Genomic DNA, 18,757 nt, shown 5'->3' on the forward strand with positions numbered 1-18,757 from the left:
GCTATCATCTCGAAAACGCACAACGACTTTTTTTTTTTTTTTATGAACTATTTGTTTCATATCTAGCTTAGGCAATTATTGTGAACATTTGGTCCCTATAAGAGCATTTATTTTTTAGACTTTTAGTTGATTTGTACTTGTCACAATTAGGGATAGCACCCGCGGATCGTGGATGCGGATCCATTGGATCCATCACCCGTACCCGCGGATTTTTTTTAAGAGACATCCAATTGAACCCTTGTTCGTTGAAACAATTTGACTATATTTTTACTCCCCATTATTAAACGGGCCATTTTGATGCACACTCTTAAAAAAAATAATTTGTTTTTTAAGTTTTATTATTCAACCTCCTTTTTTCAACGGTCACGTTTTTAACAAAACATTTGACAAGTTTGGAAAAAAGTTTTTTATTGATTATCATCAAAAGTTTTCTATTGTCACTCTACTGAATGGAATTATGGCATACAACCAAAATTGCAACCCAACACTACATAAGAACAAAAAGGTTGTTTTTAATTAACATATGTATATGTGTTAAACTCGGAATAATAATAACTTATTTTAGAAAATTAACATAAGACATGTTGAAACATTTTTGTCACATTTAGCTCATCAAGTCTAATACTTATCATTGATAGATTTTATCACATCTAGGAGATGCTTACTTTTTTCTTGTATTAAGTCCTACTTTCATTTACCTTTGTTTGGAAAAAAGTTTTTTTTTTTACTTTGCTTTCCCCCTTTCTGTAAAACTCATTTAAACACTTTCTTTGTTTTTTTTTTTTAAAAAAAACTTCCTTTTTTTTACGTTACCCGTAAATTATAAATATATAAAAAAAAATTTTTGTTTAAATTTTTTTTCTAGTTTTTAAAAGGCCACTTGACCAATTTTTTAATTCTTTCACAACACCTGATATCGTGATCGTGACCTTTCATCAAAGCAAGAGATATTCTTGATAAACTAAACACGGACTCGTGTTTGAAATTGTCGGCCACAAAAAAAATTCATTTGATAAAAGTATATATATTTTTTTTTTAGTTATAGAAGGAGACCACTTCATTTTCAATACTTCATTTTTGACAAAAAACTATTCCATTTTACCATCCCCTTTTTTTTCTTACTTTAACTTTTAAGATATACTTTTAATAAAAATACAAACTACTTTTTCTTATTTTAACTTTTAAGATTTACTTTTAATAAAAATACAAACTACTTTTTGTATTTTAACTTTTAAGATTTACTTTTAATAAAAGTACAAACTACTTTTTCTTATTTTAACTTTTAAGATTTACTTTTAATAAAAATACAAACTATTTTTTTATTTTAACTTTTAAAATTATAAATTTAAGAATAAACATTAGTATGCATGAAATAAATAATGATTAATTGCATAAGTAATCATAAATGTTAGATAACATATAAAGACCCCGTCGTATTCGTATTGATCGGAATTAATCTCGACCCATGGTACCGTGTTGTCAAATGACGTGTTGCATACATAAAGTACCGTGTTGTCAAATGACGTGTTGCGTACAATCATGAGGTCTTATTAACATAAATATAAATGTTAGTGAAGTTAATAAGAGTTAGATTACAGAAAATATAATTCAGGTGGTATAACCGACCATATATAACTTAAATAACATAAATATAAATGTTAGTGAAGTTAGTAAAAGTTAGATTACAGAAATATAATTCAGGTGGTATAACCGACCATATATAACTTAAATAACATAAATATAAATGTTAGTAGTCCAAAATTTGATATATTCGAGTCTGAAAATTATTAATAATTTCATACCTTGATTAGTGATTCGTGATCGTTTGAGATATCTTTTAATTACACTAAGCTTTTCGTGCTGATAACGTGTTATAATTTAATAGGCTTATAACTACCTTTAATGGTTATAAGAACAAAGAGAGAAAAAGAGAGAAGAAGGAGAGAAGAAATATTGATATTGATATTTCAAGAGAAATTGTGCACCTTAAATGGTTACCATACATGTCTATTTATAGTATAAAATATTACTATGCAAGAAATATAATAATAATAAAATTAACATCCAATCTAGATATTTTATAACACAATCTAGATATTTTATAACAATAATATATATATATATACACACACAAGCATTTCATTTTCATTCTATTCAGTTTATTTAAACTTCGCTGCCCCTTTACTACTTTTTTCTTCTTCATAACACCTTTATCTGTATGTACCCAAAATAAGGAAAAGTAAACCCCTTTTTCATCATCAAGTTTGAAATGCCCACCACCTGTTCGACAAAAAGTCAGCACATTTGCTTTTATTACTTCGTTTACAAGTGATCAACACTAGCAACGGCTATTGTAATTCTACACTTTGTTCTTGTGGGTCTGCTTCAAGAATCAATAAAATAGTTTACTTTCTTTCATCTGGAGATTTTAAATCATTAAAGACCCCTCATCTCCTTCACTTACACACTTTGCTTTTTATGGGTCTTTGAGATTTTGGGATTTGGGTTCTAACTGGATTACATTTACTCTCTCTTTGAAGACTACTTTATGCACTTTCCAATTCTTGGTAAGCATTTGTAATTTAGGGATGTATAAAAAGTAATAAGGTGAAATTGAGCAATGAGTTACTTCAATTTGGTACTGTTTGTTTTTCTGTTTTGTTCATCTCTGGGAATTGAAACCCTAGGTCAAACGTGCAGCCCAGATGATCTGTCAGCACTAAAGGAATTTGCTGCAAGTTTTACAAATGGGTCAGTACTTACATCTTGGTCAAGTGAAGCCATTTGCTGTGACTGGGATGGTGTTGTTTGTGAAAATGATGTTACAAATGTGTCAAAAGTGACAATGTTGAACTTATCATCAAAAGGTCTCAAAGGAAAGATTTCGAATTCGGTATCTCGTTTACAGAATTTGAAATCTCTTGATCTTTCTTTTAATCAATTAGAAGGAGAATTGCCTAAAAACCTTTCCAATTTGAAGAATCTTGAAGTGCTAAATGTTTCAAGCAATTCTTTAAGTGGGAATTTGTTAGGCATTGGTGAATTCCTAAATCTCATTGCATTCAACTTGAGCAATAATTCGTTTTCCGGTGAATTTAATCCACAAATTTGCTCCAAGAACCTTCAGTTTCTTGATTTATCAATGAATCATTTCAATGGAGATCTTGAAGGTTTAAAAAACTGTAACGAATCTCTTCAAGAACTACATGTTGATTCCAATTCATTTTCAGGCAATCTACCTGAGTTTATGTACTCAATTTCATCCCTGAAACGGCTATCGATTTCATCGAACAATTTCTCTGGGCAGATAAGCACGAATCTCAGTAAGCTTTCTAATCTAGAATCGCTAATTCTATATGGGAATCGGTTTGTGGGTCCATTTCCTAATGTGTTTCAAAACTTAACTTATTTAGAACAGTTGAATGCACATTCAAACTCATTCACAGCGGAATTACCATCCACCTTAGTATCATGTTCTAGGTTAAAGATACTCGATCTTCGTAACAATTCATTTTCAGGTGTCTTAAGTATCGATTTCTCCAAGTTGACTAATTTATGCACCCTTGATCTTGGTAGTAATCATTTAAATGGTTTATTACCAAGCTCACTTTCTAACTGTCATGAATTGAGAATCTTGAACCTTGCCAAGAACAAGTTCTACGGTGAAGTTCCTATTAGCTATACGAACCTTTCTAACCTTTCGTTTCTCTCTTTTTCAAACAACGGTGTAACCAATTTACCACACGCTTTATCCGTTTTACAACATTGTAATAACCTCACCACTCTTATTCTCACTAAAAACTTTATGGGAGAAGAACTTCCAAATGTCAGTAGGTTTCAATTTGACCGATTACTGGTTCTTGCAATTGCAAATTGTGCACTCAAAGGTCAAATTCCGAATTGGTTACTTGATTGTCCGAAACTAGAAGTACTCGATTTGTCTTGGAATCAGTTAAACGGTGTCATCCCGTCTTGGATTGGTCAAATGGAGAGGCTTTTTTACTTAGATTTCTCGAATAATTCACTTACAGGTCAACTCCCGGAGAGTTTGACTGAGTTGACCAGCCTCGTTAACGTTAGTTCTACGATTCTTGGATCGTCAACTGGAATCCCGTTATATGTTAAGCGAAATCAAAGTGTTAAAGGTCTTCAGTACAATCAAGTTTCAAACTTTCCACCTTCTATATACCTAAGCCACAACAAACTTAACGGGTCGATTTTACCCGACATTGGGAAGTTAAAGCAGCTTCATGTATTGGATTTGAGTAAGAACAACTTGAGTGGGACCATCCCTAGCACGATTTCTGAAATGGGAAATCTTGAAGTTCTTGATTTGTCATCAAACGATCTTCATGGGTCGATCCCGGATTCATTAAACAAACTCACGTTTCTTTCGATGTTCTGTGTCGCTTATAATCACTTGGTGGGTCCCATTCCTACAGGAACTCAGTTTTCGGGGTTCCCAAGCTCGAGTTTTGAAGGTAATCCCGGGCTTTGTGGAGGATCCATTTCTCCTTGCAGTGTGAAAACGAGTCCATCGATTCGATCCAATTCAAAGTTGGGTCGAAGGAGTATATTTGGAATCACAATTGGTATAGGTGCCGGAATTTCAATCTTACTAGCAATCATTATTGTAAAATTGTTGAAAAGGAAACATGGAGAATTGATTATGGATGCGGACGATGAGATTGATAACAGAACGAATAGGTTATCGGGTTTGTTTAACGGGTCAAAGCTTGTTCTTTTTCCAACATCTGGTTGCAGGGACCTTACAGTTTCAGATGTGGTCAATGCAACGAATAATTTCAGTCAATCGAACATAATTGGATGTGGAGGATTTGGGCTCGTTTACAAAGCTGACCTTCCAAACGGGTCAAAAGCAGCAATTAAGAGACTCTCGGGCGATTGTGGTCAAATGGACCGTGAATTTCATGCTGAAGTTGAAGCCCTTTCGAGGGCTCAACATAAAAACCTTGTTTCTCTTAAAGGGTATTGCAAATACGGAAACGATAGACTTTTAATTTATTCTTACATGGAAAATGGAAGTTTGGATTATTGGCTACATGAACGGGTCGATGATGAACTACCGTTGGATTGGTGTACGAGGTTAATGATAGCGAAAGGAGCCGCAAAGGGGTTGGAATATTTACACAACGAGTCCAAAATTATCCATCGTGACATTAAAACAAGCAACATTTTGTTGGATGAAAAATTTAAGGCTCATTTAGCTGATTTCGGGTTATCAAGATTGTTACGCCCGTATGACACTCATGTAACTACTGATTTGGTAGGTACGTTGGGTTACATTCCACCCGAATATGGTCAAACACTATCTGCAACTTTTAAAGGTGATGTTTACAGCTTTGGTGTTGTTCTTCTTGAACTTGTTACAGCGAGACGACCTGTTGAAGTTGCTAAGGGGAAAAATTGTAGGGATTTAGTTTCATGGGTGTTTGAGATGAAACTTGAAGGTCGATATGCAGAAATATTTGATGTATTGATATTTGATAAGAGTTGTGAAAATCAAATGTTGGAAGTTTTGGGTATTGCTTGCAAGTGTTTAGATCAAGATCCGAAAAGGAGACCATCAATCGAGCAGGTTGTGTTATGGCTCGATGAAGTTGCGGAGCTAGGTCATAACCATAGCCTTAGCCATAGTTGTAGCTGGTGATTGCATGAAAGTATCTGGTGAATGCTAGTCTAAGGTTTTAATTGTAAAGTAATTATTTTAGAAATCTTTAATCGAAGTAATTAAGTTCTTTATAGTGTTTTTGTGTTATGTAGACTTGTTTATTATAGTAGATGTTATATAGCCTAAAAGGTCTTGTTACTGTTCTGTATAATTGGCAGCCTTTGTGTAAAGAGCATCTTCCAAGTGAAATACTATTGTCACATCTTTTATCTGCTTTACGCTTGTCTAAAAAAGTTAAAATGTTTGAACATCGATCATGTGTTTCTAGTAACTGATGGCCTGCATTCTTCAATTTCATGGTTAACATAGAGCTTTTTCTCATCATTTTAAGATAATTGAGGAAGCTTATTTGTTACTACAAGTTTGTCTCTTTAACATTTCTTTGTTCATATGAAAAGAATACTGTGAGAAACGTAATGTAAACGTAGATCTTTGAAGCCATTGTAGGATTTTTTGTGACTAACTGAAGAATGCTCACTTTGATTTTGAGAATACAAACAAGTGAAGTTTATGATTATTGAAAGGTTTATAAATTAATCAATAATATAACAAATTAAAGCAGATTCAGGCACAAACAATCATATCATCCCTGTAATTCTTCTTCTTCTTCATCATCTCCTCCAGACATTCTCTCAAGTTGCGACTCAATTTTTTCCTTAATTTCAGTTAATTGCTTCTTAGATAGGTGATCTGACTTTTCCAGGTTCAATCGGGCCTCCTCCAACATAGACATAATGGATTCATATATCCCGCCATGCTGCTGCTGCTGCTGCTTCTTCTTCTTATGTTCATCGTCATCTTCGTCTTCTAGTGAAACTGCCTTGTTGCTGGTAGGAGGATATCCAAACATAAGTTTAGATATGTCGACTGGATCTTTTTCTTCTAGACCCTCCTCAAAAACAGTAAACCCTCGTGCTTCCGACAAAGAAACGATATGCGCATCACGATAGTCTCTAGTTTTAATCACGGGATTCCCACTCGAAAAGGCTGACTTTCTGATGATCCCCCCACTTATATCATCCAAGACCCCCAAGTGATGGGCTATTAAGGTCACAAAATGCCCCCCACAAATTGTCCTCCTCCTTTGACCCCTACCCCCACTCGTAGCCGCAAAATCTTTCAAATAATAGGCCACACAATAAGGAATGTTGACATGGCGACAATTTTGGACCGTATTTGTTTCAGGTACCACAAGTCAGACAAGGTAACCTTGTCTGTGTCCTCACTCCTATGGAAAATATTAAGGCTCAAATACATGTGAATCAAACGGTCTTTAACATCATCCATATCTATACGAGACACCTTACCATCACCATAAGACTTACTACTACTACTAAACTCTTTCCATACTTTATTCGGGTCAAAAAGCTTAATATCATTCATCTCAGAAACCCGTGCACCATTCCAGATGTACTCGCTAAAGAAATGCTTCTCATCCATCTCATCCGATGAGTAGATCTTTAAGCACCTCGTAAAATCCTCCAAAGACATACGAGTACTAAATTCTTCCTCATCAAAACTAAATTTCATGACCTCCTTATCCTTGATGCTTTCTGGGTTTTCTTTTAAACTATACGTGTAATAGAAATCACGGCAAAGGTCCTCGAAAACATACCGATCCGTATACAACAAACCTTCCCATTCGTCATAAAAATAGTCTTTTCCTTCTGGCGACGAGTATTTTTGTCTCAACACGTCCATTACAGGCTTGTATAACCCAACAAGCTCCATAAGATTCATGCTCAAAAGCCAGTGTTTCTTAATAATCAGCTCCTCCTCAGCAGAAGCGCTCTTCGATGCGTCGTACTTCTCAAATTTCTGCAAAACACATAAACCAAATACCAATTATTTAACCGATAATAATATGTCAGTAGTGTTGGCAATAAACCAAAATTAGTAATAATTAACTATAACATACTGTAACATATAGCATATAAATACTTGCTATATCTAAACTTGTAACTCATGAACACCAAGCATAACTATTAATGAACCGATTAAACCATCAATTAGAAGCCTATCTAGCACAGCTAACATGTGAATTTCGTCCCTACCAGCAATTTACACAATATAACCCAGAATGCATAAACCCTAAACCTTCGGACTTGCGATAACCGACTTAAACACATGTATCACGCAAGTTGTAAACAAAGAAACTAGGGTAACAGACAAGATGAATAACAATTATTAACCATATAATCGAGAATTATGTACCTTATGCGTCGTAGACATGTTTGATTAGGAGAAAAAAAAACTGATTTGATTGGAATACGTGAGTTTTTGTGTGATATTCGTGTGTTTCAGCCGTAGGTTAATCGAGAAGACAGATCGATGTGCTTTTAAATTTAGGGGAAACCGCCCTATTTTAATTATTCACTAGTTTAATACCCGCGCATTCGCTGGATAAGAAAATAAAATTTTTATAATTGAACAATGTGAACAATTGATTTCATAAGCAGGTTGCGAATAATTTATATTTATATCATTATATGCAAAATAAGGATCAATATTATGGAAGATTTTAAATATCAAAAATGATAACACTAATAACAAGATAAAAGCACATTTTTAAATATTATGGAAGTATCGTAATGTGGATTACAAAAAAAGTTGTTTCATTATCTAATTGTAACTTATTTTTTACTAAGTTAATAGCAACTAACAAAAGATGAGCTATATGTATACCATAAGTCACCTTGTAAAGTAATCATGTGTAGTCAATCCTGATACGTGTACCTCTTATTAACCACCATCTTAAAAACTCCAAGATAGTAATGAAAAAGCATATTTGCATCCCATAATTCTTCTCTTTACATATTAATATATGATATATGATCATATGAAGTTTATTTGCCAGCCAACCCATGACCAAAAAATCATCATAAATTCTCAACTATTGCATAGTTGTCCACCTTAAGCCCAAAATCCTTTCTAGCACATAACATACTCACTAATAAAGATTCACACAATACTTCTAACATATCAAACACCTTTCCATCAATGATTTCTGACCTTATTTGATCACAGTCAAACATATAAGTCAACATGATGTACATTATATATTGAAACTGAAGATTATTAAAATATCATGTCACCTTCACTCAAGAAGCCATAAGAAGCATAAAAACAAACACTGCTGTAAGGGGGGACTGAAACAAATTATACACAAGAAATCTAATTACATAATACTCCCTTTAACAAATTATTTGTTAGGATTTACCCACCTCGAAAATGAAAGCTCTACAAGAAACCTCCCAATATTTTCAGCTCCAACCGTGTCTTTCGCATAATCATTTAGGTTAGTTCTTCTGATTTCTCTGATAAGAGATATAGCCAAACTTCCGTCATCATACATTTTCTCTGCCCAAGCAGCAACATCAGCCAAGTGAATAACAGAAAAAGCATGCTTATGAAGAAAGTGATGAATTGATGCATATGATTGAGCCACAAAGTGGTATTTGGTCGCACAAGTTCCAATGACACGACATAAAGTTTCCTTCGCCCAACATCCTTCAACTTCGTTGCACTCTCGAACATAGAAAGCGAGTTTCTACAACACACCAAATCATGCACTTGTAATTGAAATAATGCTTCAAATATGTAGATACAATATATTCAAACTATTAAGATATTCTACACTAATGTTACCCGGCATACCTCACTACAAACGACAAGTAATTTTCATATGGGTCTAAAGATCCGAAGAGCAATGAGAGGTTGATCTCCAGGATATTGGCATTTTTAAAAGGTATAAATGGATGTAACATGTAACGACAAAAACTAAAGATTCTATTTTTAGCATACCACTTCACCACTACTTCCATCAGCCATGTGCTAGCCACATTCACCATCGAATCATCTGCAGAGTACATTTACACAACTTTAAACATTAATCTTTACCACCTTCATAAGGTGCTAAAATTCAGAAGGTTGCTTTAAATTGATATTAAAAGGGCAAAATCTTGACAAAAGAGCACCCATTGGGACATAGATAGCATCATCTATATAAATACAAAAAATATTTTCAAGTAGGCGATACAGATCATTATTTAATCAAACTTATCTTTGTGTTCACTATCCAAACCAAATTAGTATACAAATGGTACATTTTTAATATTACGGATAAAGTCATTTAAGCATGAGCCACCTACATGAACCTTATTCAGTGGCAATTCTCATAAATTTCGTATTCATTAATCAGTGGTGATTATCTTCAACTCATGGCGTAGTAAAATTTGTTTCCCATCTTTATCTTCAAACCCGAAAATGGTCGAATATCTAAGAGACGCTTAAACTTAATTGCATCGAATTTCAACCCGTTTCACTTTTATAAATATTAGTAATAGTAATTAGTATTATCTATTCATAGATGAGATAAACTAAAGCAGATGCATGACCGCTGAAAAAATAGGAGAAAGAAAATAAGTTCATCTAATTCCACTTGACGCCACATCCAGAACAATATTCCCACTCAGGAAGATATAAAATATAAAGTATGAAGAATTAAAGTAAGATCAATCAGCAAGAGTTGATTAAATAATAGTAGTCAATTCAAGGACATTACCAGTTACACTTGCGATTGTTGTGGTAATTGATTTTGAGTTTAATGAAGACTGAAATGATTTTGTAATTGATCCTGTAAATCGGGGATAGCATTTGCAAATTAACTGTCACCACAAATTATAACCAACATAAATCTTATAACACTTCTAACGATTAAATCAGATACATGAACCATTTTATTAAATATTCATGTTCTAATAGAATTTAGAATCATACGTGTCATACCTGTATCAATGAGCAAGTTGTTCCAATTAAACATTAAGAACGCGATATGAACCCTACACAAATATCAATCTCACAGATGAGAGTAAGTAACTCGATTGATGATTCAACCAAAAAATATTAGATAAGCCGATACACTTAACAGTAATGCAATAATCGGCAAACCAAAGTGTTGAATCAAAATACATCGATTACAATGAATCACAAACCTAGGGTTAATTCATGAAGAGAAGAAGAATAACCAATTGATAAATCAGATTCATGAGTGATGATTAAAATACTAAGAATGAATGATAGTTGGAAATCGAACTAACAAAAAATGATATTTGGACGAAATAATACCTCGATTTATATTTGATATTAAATATTCAATGATAACATTGAGAATCATCTCCAGAAACAGTTGGCTCTTTTGCACTAGACATATGAACCCTAGACAAAAAAATATTCAAAGGAAACTCTTGATTTCTAAACCGCATTGTGTATATAACGAACTGTATTTTATTGTTGAAGTTGAAGTGATTCAACGATTTCCATGGATTTATTTGGGTATGAAGTAAAAGAAGGTGAGTTAATTGTGTAATTCAATATGGTGTGACGGTTTTGATTGATAGAATAACTTCTCACGTAATTTTAGATGGTGAGTTAATTTAGGGGCATAATGGGAATGGTATTAAAATCTAAGATGAAAGAGACAATTCTTAATATAGATGAATGTGAGCCGTCAGATTTGTTTAAAATATTCTTATTGTATGGTTGGGATTTATTTTTGAAAGAATCTTTTTTCTCATCTTAGCTAATTTAGACTCTGCTTTAATATATAGAGAAGATTGACATAGTTACTGAGATATAGTCCTTGTGTTTCATCCAAAATCTTTTATCTACGAGGACTGAGTTTATTTTTTATCTACTCAGTCCTCGTAGTTTCGAGGTCTCAAGTGGTGCTCAAGATGTTGCTAACCAAGAAGATATTGCTGAAGTCGAAGCGAATTTTAATTCATTTGGGCAGGAGGTCAATAACGCTTTTGGTTCGGGTTTAAAATTTGGTAGCATTGATGAAGGTGCTTTAGATGATTCTCTGAAGGCTTATGATTTTATGACCTACGTGTTAATTCCATTGGTGCCCCTGATTTAGTACTAGAGGATTATGTTTTGCAACATTCTTAGGTGGTACCACCTGTTGGTGTTGTTGCTTCTACCTCTCTTAGTGAACAAAGTGGCAACAATTGCCCATTGGAACACCATGTAAAGAAAAGTAAATGAAGGGTAAAGAAGAATAAGGGTTCGTTTGTACTTCGAGATAAAGAGGAAGTGAACCATTCAAATGACAAACAAGAGGTTTACGTTTAAGGGTTGGTGATCAAATCAAAATCGACTAGTGTAGATAGATTTCGGGTTTGAGTGCTTGATTTGGGGAAAAGAGTGAGTAGAATGTTTTAACTCCAATAATTGTGCAAACCTGATTTGGAGTCTGGATTCCAAGGGCGTAAAACAATCGATTGAATTAACCTTATTCGATCGGAATCGAATAAGTTAATATCTTAGAGTGAAGATTAGCTCCGACGATGATCGGAGCACTGATCGAAATTGAGTTAACGACTGGAGTAATGTTACCGTAGTTGATTTGGGCAGAGTATGTGACAACCCGGAAATTTTTGACCAAATTTAAACTTGATCTTTATGTGTTTCCGACACGATAAGTGATATCGGCTAAAAAGTCACGTTTTCACCCTGGTATTAAGGCCCAAAAACAAGAAAGATTCGAACTTTGTAGGAAAAATACCCACTTCGTCGGTTAGAATTGAAGAACAAGTAATTACGAAGGCAGTGCAAAAAGAATCAAGAGAATCGGAGCTAAAATGAAGATTCTAGAGCAAAAACGGTGAAAGACAAGAAATCAAGTTACGATCCAGGGAATCAAGGCTGACCAGCATCAAATCCGGCCTGCCATACGGGCTGCCATACGACCTGCCTGTATGGATACGGCCTGCCAAATATGCCCCAACACACGGCCCACCATGCGGTCTGCCAGCAATAGGGCCTGCCAAATACGCCCCACCATACGGCCTGCCATGCGGCCTGCCAGGCGTATTCTGGCAATTTCAAGTCTATTTAAAGGGTCTTTGTCATTCATTCCAACACACACTTCAATTCACTTCTTTCTCTCTCTTGTACAATATTAGTCATACTCTCTAGGCCTTCGACTCCGTGCGGGAAACCTAGTACCCGAAGAAGAACGCCGAAGATTGTATTAGGAGCGGTCTGGAGTCTTAAAGTTGTCACTTTTGTATTCGGAACTCGTTTAATCTACTGGTACTTCTATCATTTATCTTATATAATTTTTATGATATTGTTGCCATGATTAGCGAGTAGTTATCTTTAGTGTATGCTATGATGTAAGCAGTTATAATGCCAAAATAATATTATGGTTTGTGTATGCTGTCCAAATACTTTCCGATTATGCTTTAAACTCAATCGCTTTTCCAACTAATAGAACGTAGTTATACGCTCTGTTATTGGAAAGTCGCGAACCCCGATTCAGAGTACACTATCTGTGTCACCCCTTGGTAAGAGAAGTCTATCGGATACAACGTAAGATCGACCGAGGCACACCGGTTGTAGTAAGTCTATCGAGCTTTGGATTCTGACTGAGGAATCTTTCGTAGTGAAACATCTGACTAGACCCTTAGTACATTGTCAGTCCTAGACCATGCTAGTGTAGTCACCAAGCATATAAACTTCGTACGTGCACGCTGAAGCACAGCAGTTGTTGTAAGCTGTACCTCTGCTAAGTAAGGCCATGGAACACTGTTAGTGTTGACCAGTACACTGCACCATAACACGGTCTCAAGCATTGCACCCCGCTTGAGGGATTCTTAGTTAATTAAGGAAATGTTTGTTTAGACACATAAATGATTGGACCGTTAGGATAACCGAACGTGTTCATGGAAGTCAACTTGACTTGGCCATGGTGTTCTTTATGGTTGAACTCTTTTTAAGGGCCTAACTATCTTTTACCAATCATTAACGAAAGCATTGAAACACATCACGTCTATCGGATATGGTAAACCATGTATTCTATTATGCTTAAGAAAGTTTAGACCATTTTGGAATGTTAATACGTCACCCAACCGAGTCGCTCAATTGGATGAGCCATCTGAATGTGTATGCCTGTAGTCAAACTGCACGGGCGTCGGGGGTAAGGGACGTTGCTGTCTATTCAGAATCTTCAAGCCTAACGCAGTACCCAGTGACATGTCTTATGACAGGGGCGTTTAGGACTAGTGTAATGAATACAAGGCCTCTGCTTATTCATGAGCCAGCATTCCATAATCTCGGCAACATAACTGACGAAATCATAGCATGCACTTACTTTAACCTTATCTGAATTACAAATTTTATCGCATTTACTTTACCTGTCTTATAAACTAGAAAATCTCAAAATAAACATTCACTACTCCCTAACTATCTTAGGCTAAAATATAGGTTCGATGTTACTGATATCTCAAAAATACGACTCTAGGTCATACTTCCCTTACTTATAAGGAGTAGTAAGATTTAGGCCCCGCTAAATATAAATTTAAAATAGTACCCTCTCCCACGAGTGGCTGATCCTGGCGATCCACGGCCTGACGACACCGCGCAATTAAAAACCGTCCATTTCGGCCATATCAGGAGAGTCGCTAGTTTTTGTCGCCGCTGCCGGGGAACTGGTATCAGGCAATACTGCTCTCTATCAAACTTATTCACAAGCATTTAGTGGTGTCTAAGAAAGACAAATATACACGGACTTGGTTATTGGATTTTCCGAACAGTCGCCAATTATATTGGGACCAAAAGAATCCTGCCTCTCCGTAGTCGGCCTGGCCACTTGGTTTGTTGAATAGTTCGTGCGGAGCTCTGTCACCGAAATACCAGGGAATCAGTAGCCAGAACCAAAAACATATTCCACCGTAGGATAGTTAGTTAATTAGTTAAAGAACTTTAGATTACTTTAGATTACCTTAGATTACTTTAGATTACCTTAGACTACCTTAGATTAGATTACCTTAGATTAACTTAGGTTACAATTAGATCAAATTAGATTGCCGTAGAATTAAATTAGTTTAGTTTAGCTTATTATAATTTAGCTTATCTGCGAAAAATTAAAAACAAAAAGGCATACCCAGTGTATGACCAAAACCCGATCTAGACCAGGGCCGTTGTTATTCGTACCTGATCCAGACGCAATAATCTCTAAAGCACGCAAGGAAGCACGAATCAGAAACCAAATGGCGTTACGCGTTACTTTAGTAGAAAATACCAAACCCTCGATTGAAGGTCGAGGAGGACCAATCAGATTTCCAGAGATTCAAGGACACTCGTTCGAGTTAAAACATCACATCATCCAGCTCATTCAGAATAGCTGTCAGTTTCATGGATTACCGAATGACGATCCTAATTCTCACCTTGATAAATTCATATCTCTTTCGAACTCCTACAAACAGCCAGGGATAGGACAAGATATAGTCCGGCTATACCTGTTCCCCTATTCTCTCACTCATCATGCTCAAACTTGGTTCGAAGGACTGGAAAAAGATTCCATCACGTCATGGACGGAGATGGCTACTAAATTCCTAACCAAATATTTTCCCCCTTCTAAACAAACCAAGCTGAAGAATGACATCATTAACTTCAAACAAAGTTATGATGAATCTCTTTACACTACATGGGAGCATTTCAAAACCCTGCTGAAGAAATGCCCTAATCACCAGCTAGAACGGTCAGCCCAAATCTGCACCTTCTACAATGGTCTTACGGTAAATCATAGGACGACGATCGAAGCAGCAGCTCAAGGGAATCTGATGAACCAAACCGCAGATGAAGCATGGGAATTGCTCAAAAACATGACGATGCATCATCATGACTGGAACAGTGGTGAAACAACTTCATCATCTGCCCCACTCTCTGCACTTAACAATCAAACGGAGGCCATCAAATCCCTCACGGACAAGATGGAATCTCTTGCTAAACAACTCGGAAAATTGAAGACGCAGCCGCAGCAGGTTAACCAAGCTCAGGCTTGTGTTAATTGTACCAACCCGCAACCTACTGAAGATTATCAAGTTAAGTACGAAAACCCCGACGGTTCAGTCTGTTACGTCCAATACCCAGCTCGTCCACCAAATCCCGGATTCAATCAACCACCTAGGGTTAATCAATTTCAGCGAAGCAATCAACCTTTCCGCTATCGCTATCCTCCTTACCTAGCCCAACAATCTCAATTGACCTACGATCAACCACTTCCACTCACTGGTCCCCCAGTTGAGGAAAATTCCCTTACCACCCAGATTACAAAAGCAGCTAACCCCACTCTCGGAGCTGATGATCAGTTAACTCAGTTCATCCAAGGACAACAACAGCTAAATCAGAAAACTGCAGCCAGACAAGATCAGACGGAGATACTAATGAGAAATCATTTGGCTCTGCTCAAAAGTTTGGAAACGCAGCTCGGGCAGTTATCACAACGCCTTGAAACCCAACCGCATGGAAGATTACCAAGTGATACTATCCAAAATCCCCACATAGAAGAAGCAAAGCAAATGGATTCCGTAATCCCAGAGGAAGAACCACGGAGAAGGTCAACTAGGCTCAAGAACAAATCGACATATACTCAGAAGCTGACCCCTGAAACTCCAGTTCGCGTACCTTATCCTGGAAGGCTACAAGGAGAACCATCCAAGCTTGATTCCTTCAAACTGGATGGCAGATTCCTAGACACCATGTCCAAAGTTCCCAACCAGAAGAGATACATCTGAAGGCTTCTTTCTACAAAGGAGAGGATACCAGACTCTAAAAAAATTCCACTGAGTGAAGAATGCTCTGCATTACTCAGAAACTCTCTACCACCTAAGCTAGGAGATACGGGCCGATTCATTTTCCCGTGTTCAATCTACCAATCTGGAACCATTCATGCGCTAGCAGATTTAGGAGCAAGTATCAACCTAATCCCCTACTCTCTCTATAAGAGATTAGAGTTAGGAGACTTGTCACCAACCAAAATGACAATCCAACTTGCTGATCATACAATTCGGTATACTAAGGGCATAGTTGAGAACGTCTTGGTGAAAGTCGACAAATTATTGTACCCTATGGATTTCGTAGTAATAGATATCAAGGAAGACCTACACACCCCAGTAGTGTTAGGAAGGCCTTTTATGAATACGGCTAGGACTGTCATTGATGTGTACAATCAAACCTTGATCTTACGATCACATGGGGAGAGCGTTACCTTCAAAATTGACCGACCAACCGATCTTTCTGGACAGGCAGAGATGTTTGCTATTTCTACCAGACGGATCACTTCCGATGACGAGTCTTTACTACCAACCGATGATGTCGTGATGGGTGTCGAATCACAGTCTGTAAACGACCCAGAAAAGGAAGAAGAGGATCCCAGCGAAGAAATAGAGGAAGAGGAGGAATCTGAGGAGGAAGAGGAAATGGAAGACGTAAAAGAAACTGCGACAATACCCATTCCAAGCACTGAGCGTCATGAAGAAATAATGAGGCTTGAGATGGAAGATCACAGTTTAATCATTCGCTTCAAGAAGAAAACTGACAAGGCTGAGGTTAAGGATATAGAAATTGATCCTGTAAGTATCAAAGTGGAGAATCAGAATACTGAAGAAACCCGTTCATTAGACGCATCCTCAGAGGAACCAGATACCGATGATGACGAGGAAGAGCAACATGAAGACATTCTGAATAACTCACACTCTCCAACCCAACCAGATCAAGAGGAGCCGGACTCTTCTTCAGATCGAATTCCGGTTATATCCACACATGCAGACATGATCACCTTCATCAATGATACCGATGAATTTGAAGACATTCTCGAAGCCATCCGGAAGTCAACCATTGATTTTTCGCTACGCTTAACAGAACGAATTATGGCTATCAGAGAAAAACACCACCTCTATCTCCGAAGAGAAGACAATGATGTTGAAATCCTAGAAGAATGCATTCAAGACTTTATCAATTCTCTTCACGATCATATCTATCACGAAGAAAGGCAACGAGAGCATAATTCAGTGGTTCGCACTATTCTCGAAACAAGATTCTGTCGAGATTAGAAGATCATTTACTCTAGGGTTTATAACGCCTTAGCCGGATCTGCACTTCCGTTCTCACGAAACCAACAAGCACTACTGACTCTCATCCGGAAGCATATGGATCTTTCCACCGGACGCCCGACTTATCACTCTGATTTGCAAATGGTCGAGGATATTCACAGTCTTTTCGCTCTTCTGGATAGAGATAATTTCGAAAGCACACCAGACAGACTAGTGATTTACGTAACAATTGATCACCACGCTGATCTGATTATCAAAGAGTTACAAGACGCTGTTATGGAGGAAGCAAGGCGAAACAATCCGTTCTCTCATCTTGAACCAGATTGAGTCAACATTGCCACCTATGTTACAAAGCAGCTATCACGTATCTTCCACGAGTCCACAGATCCTAGTTTCACATTTAAAGCTGGATGTCGGGAGATATACTCAAAGACGGTGAAATTAATACTCGGATCAGGATTGCTGTTCACTTCTTTCCAGCTTCGTCTCTTAACTAATCTGTGCAAAGCAACCGACTCCTACTGTGGAGATCACCGTTCTGAAGACTTCGAAATTCTAAAGATACAGTTTCTGACATTATTTGAAGACCTCCGAAATGAGCATCCCATCAGAGAAATCATCAACACCAGCACTGCTTCTATGATTGACATTCATGGGTCAACCAGCAGGGCTGTGGATCATATTCTCATCGGACTTCAAGACTTATCAAGAGCCGAAACTGCGCACTACTTATCTTTCAGAAGATCTTCAAGAGAAGTACCGGACCTGTTACCACTATTGGTTCGACACTTTCTCAGGATTTATCCACCAAGACTCACATTCCCTCGAAAAGACCAAGATCACAACCATCAGCGAGGAATGTTTGCTTTTTAAAGCATCACTACGGTCGAGCCAACGACCTTAAACAAAAGCGCTTCTCGGGAGGCAACCCGTGCAATAAAGTAGAGTAGAAGAATAAAGGATGACAAATGAGTCGATAAAGAAGCAAGGAAACCAGCCGCATCTGCTAGGGGTATTTCTTTCTTTTCGCTACTAGCTCAAGATTCAAACTATGCCACATCCTAGTTTTTCACTAAGTGTGGGATAACACCCAACTAAAACACTAGACAAATACTCCTAAATCTTCAACTTAAACTCCTAAGTGTGGGATACACTAGGAACATTG

The 18,757-nt window shown here is 36.8% G+C and overlaps 1 protein-coding gene across 1 annotated transcript; it reads left to right on the top strand.

Moving 5' to 3' along the window:
• The first annotated feature begins 2,339 nt into the window (after window positions 1–2,339).
• On the top strand, window positions 2,340–5,801 carry LOC139853206 (phytosulfokine receptor 2). The gene has a single exon (XM_071842585.1). The coding sequence runs from the start codon at window positions 2,621–2,623 to the stop codon at window positions 5,669–5,671; it is 3,051 nt and encodes a 1,016-aa protein (XP_071698686.1). The 5' UTR covers window positions 2,340–2,620; the 3' UTR covers window positions 5,672–5,801.
• The last annotated feature ends 12,956 nt before the right edge of the window (window positions 5,802–18,757 follow it).

The sequence above is a fragment of the Rutidosis leptorrhynchoides genome, chromosome 6, assembly GCF_046630445.1.
Source record: "Rutidosis leptorrhynchoides isolate AG116_Rl617_1_P2 chromosome 6, CSIRO_AGI_Rlap_v1, whole genome shotgun sequence".
In the NCBI taxonomy this organism is placed as follows: domain Eukaryota; kingdom Viridiplantae; phylum Streptophyta; class Magnoliopsida; order Asterales; family Asteraceae; genus Rutidosis; species Rutidosis leptorrhynchoides.

What these genes read in the sequence shown, in the direction of transcription:
- LOC139853206 (XM_071842585.1), top strand. Translation starts at nt 2,621, where the DNA reads ATGAGTTACTTCAATTTGGTACTGTTTGTTTTTCTGTTTTGTTCATCT.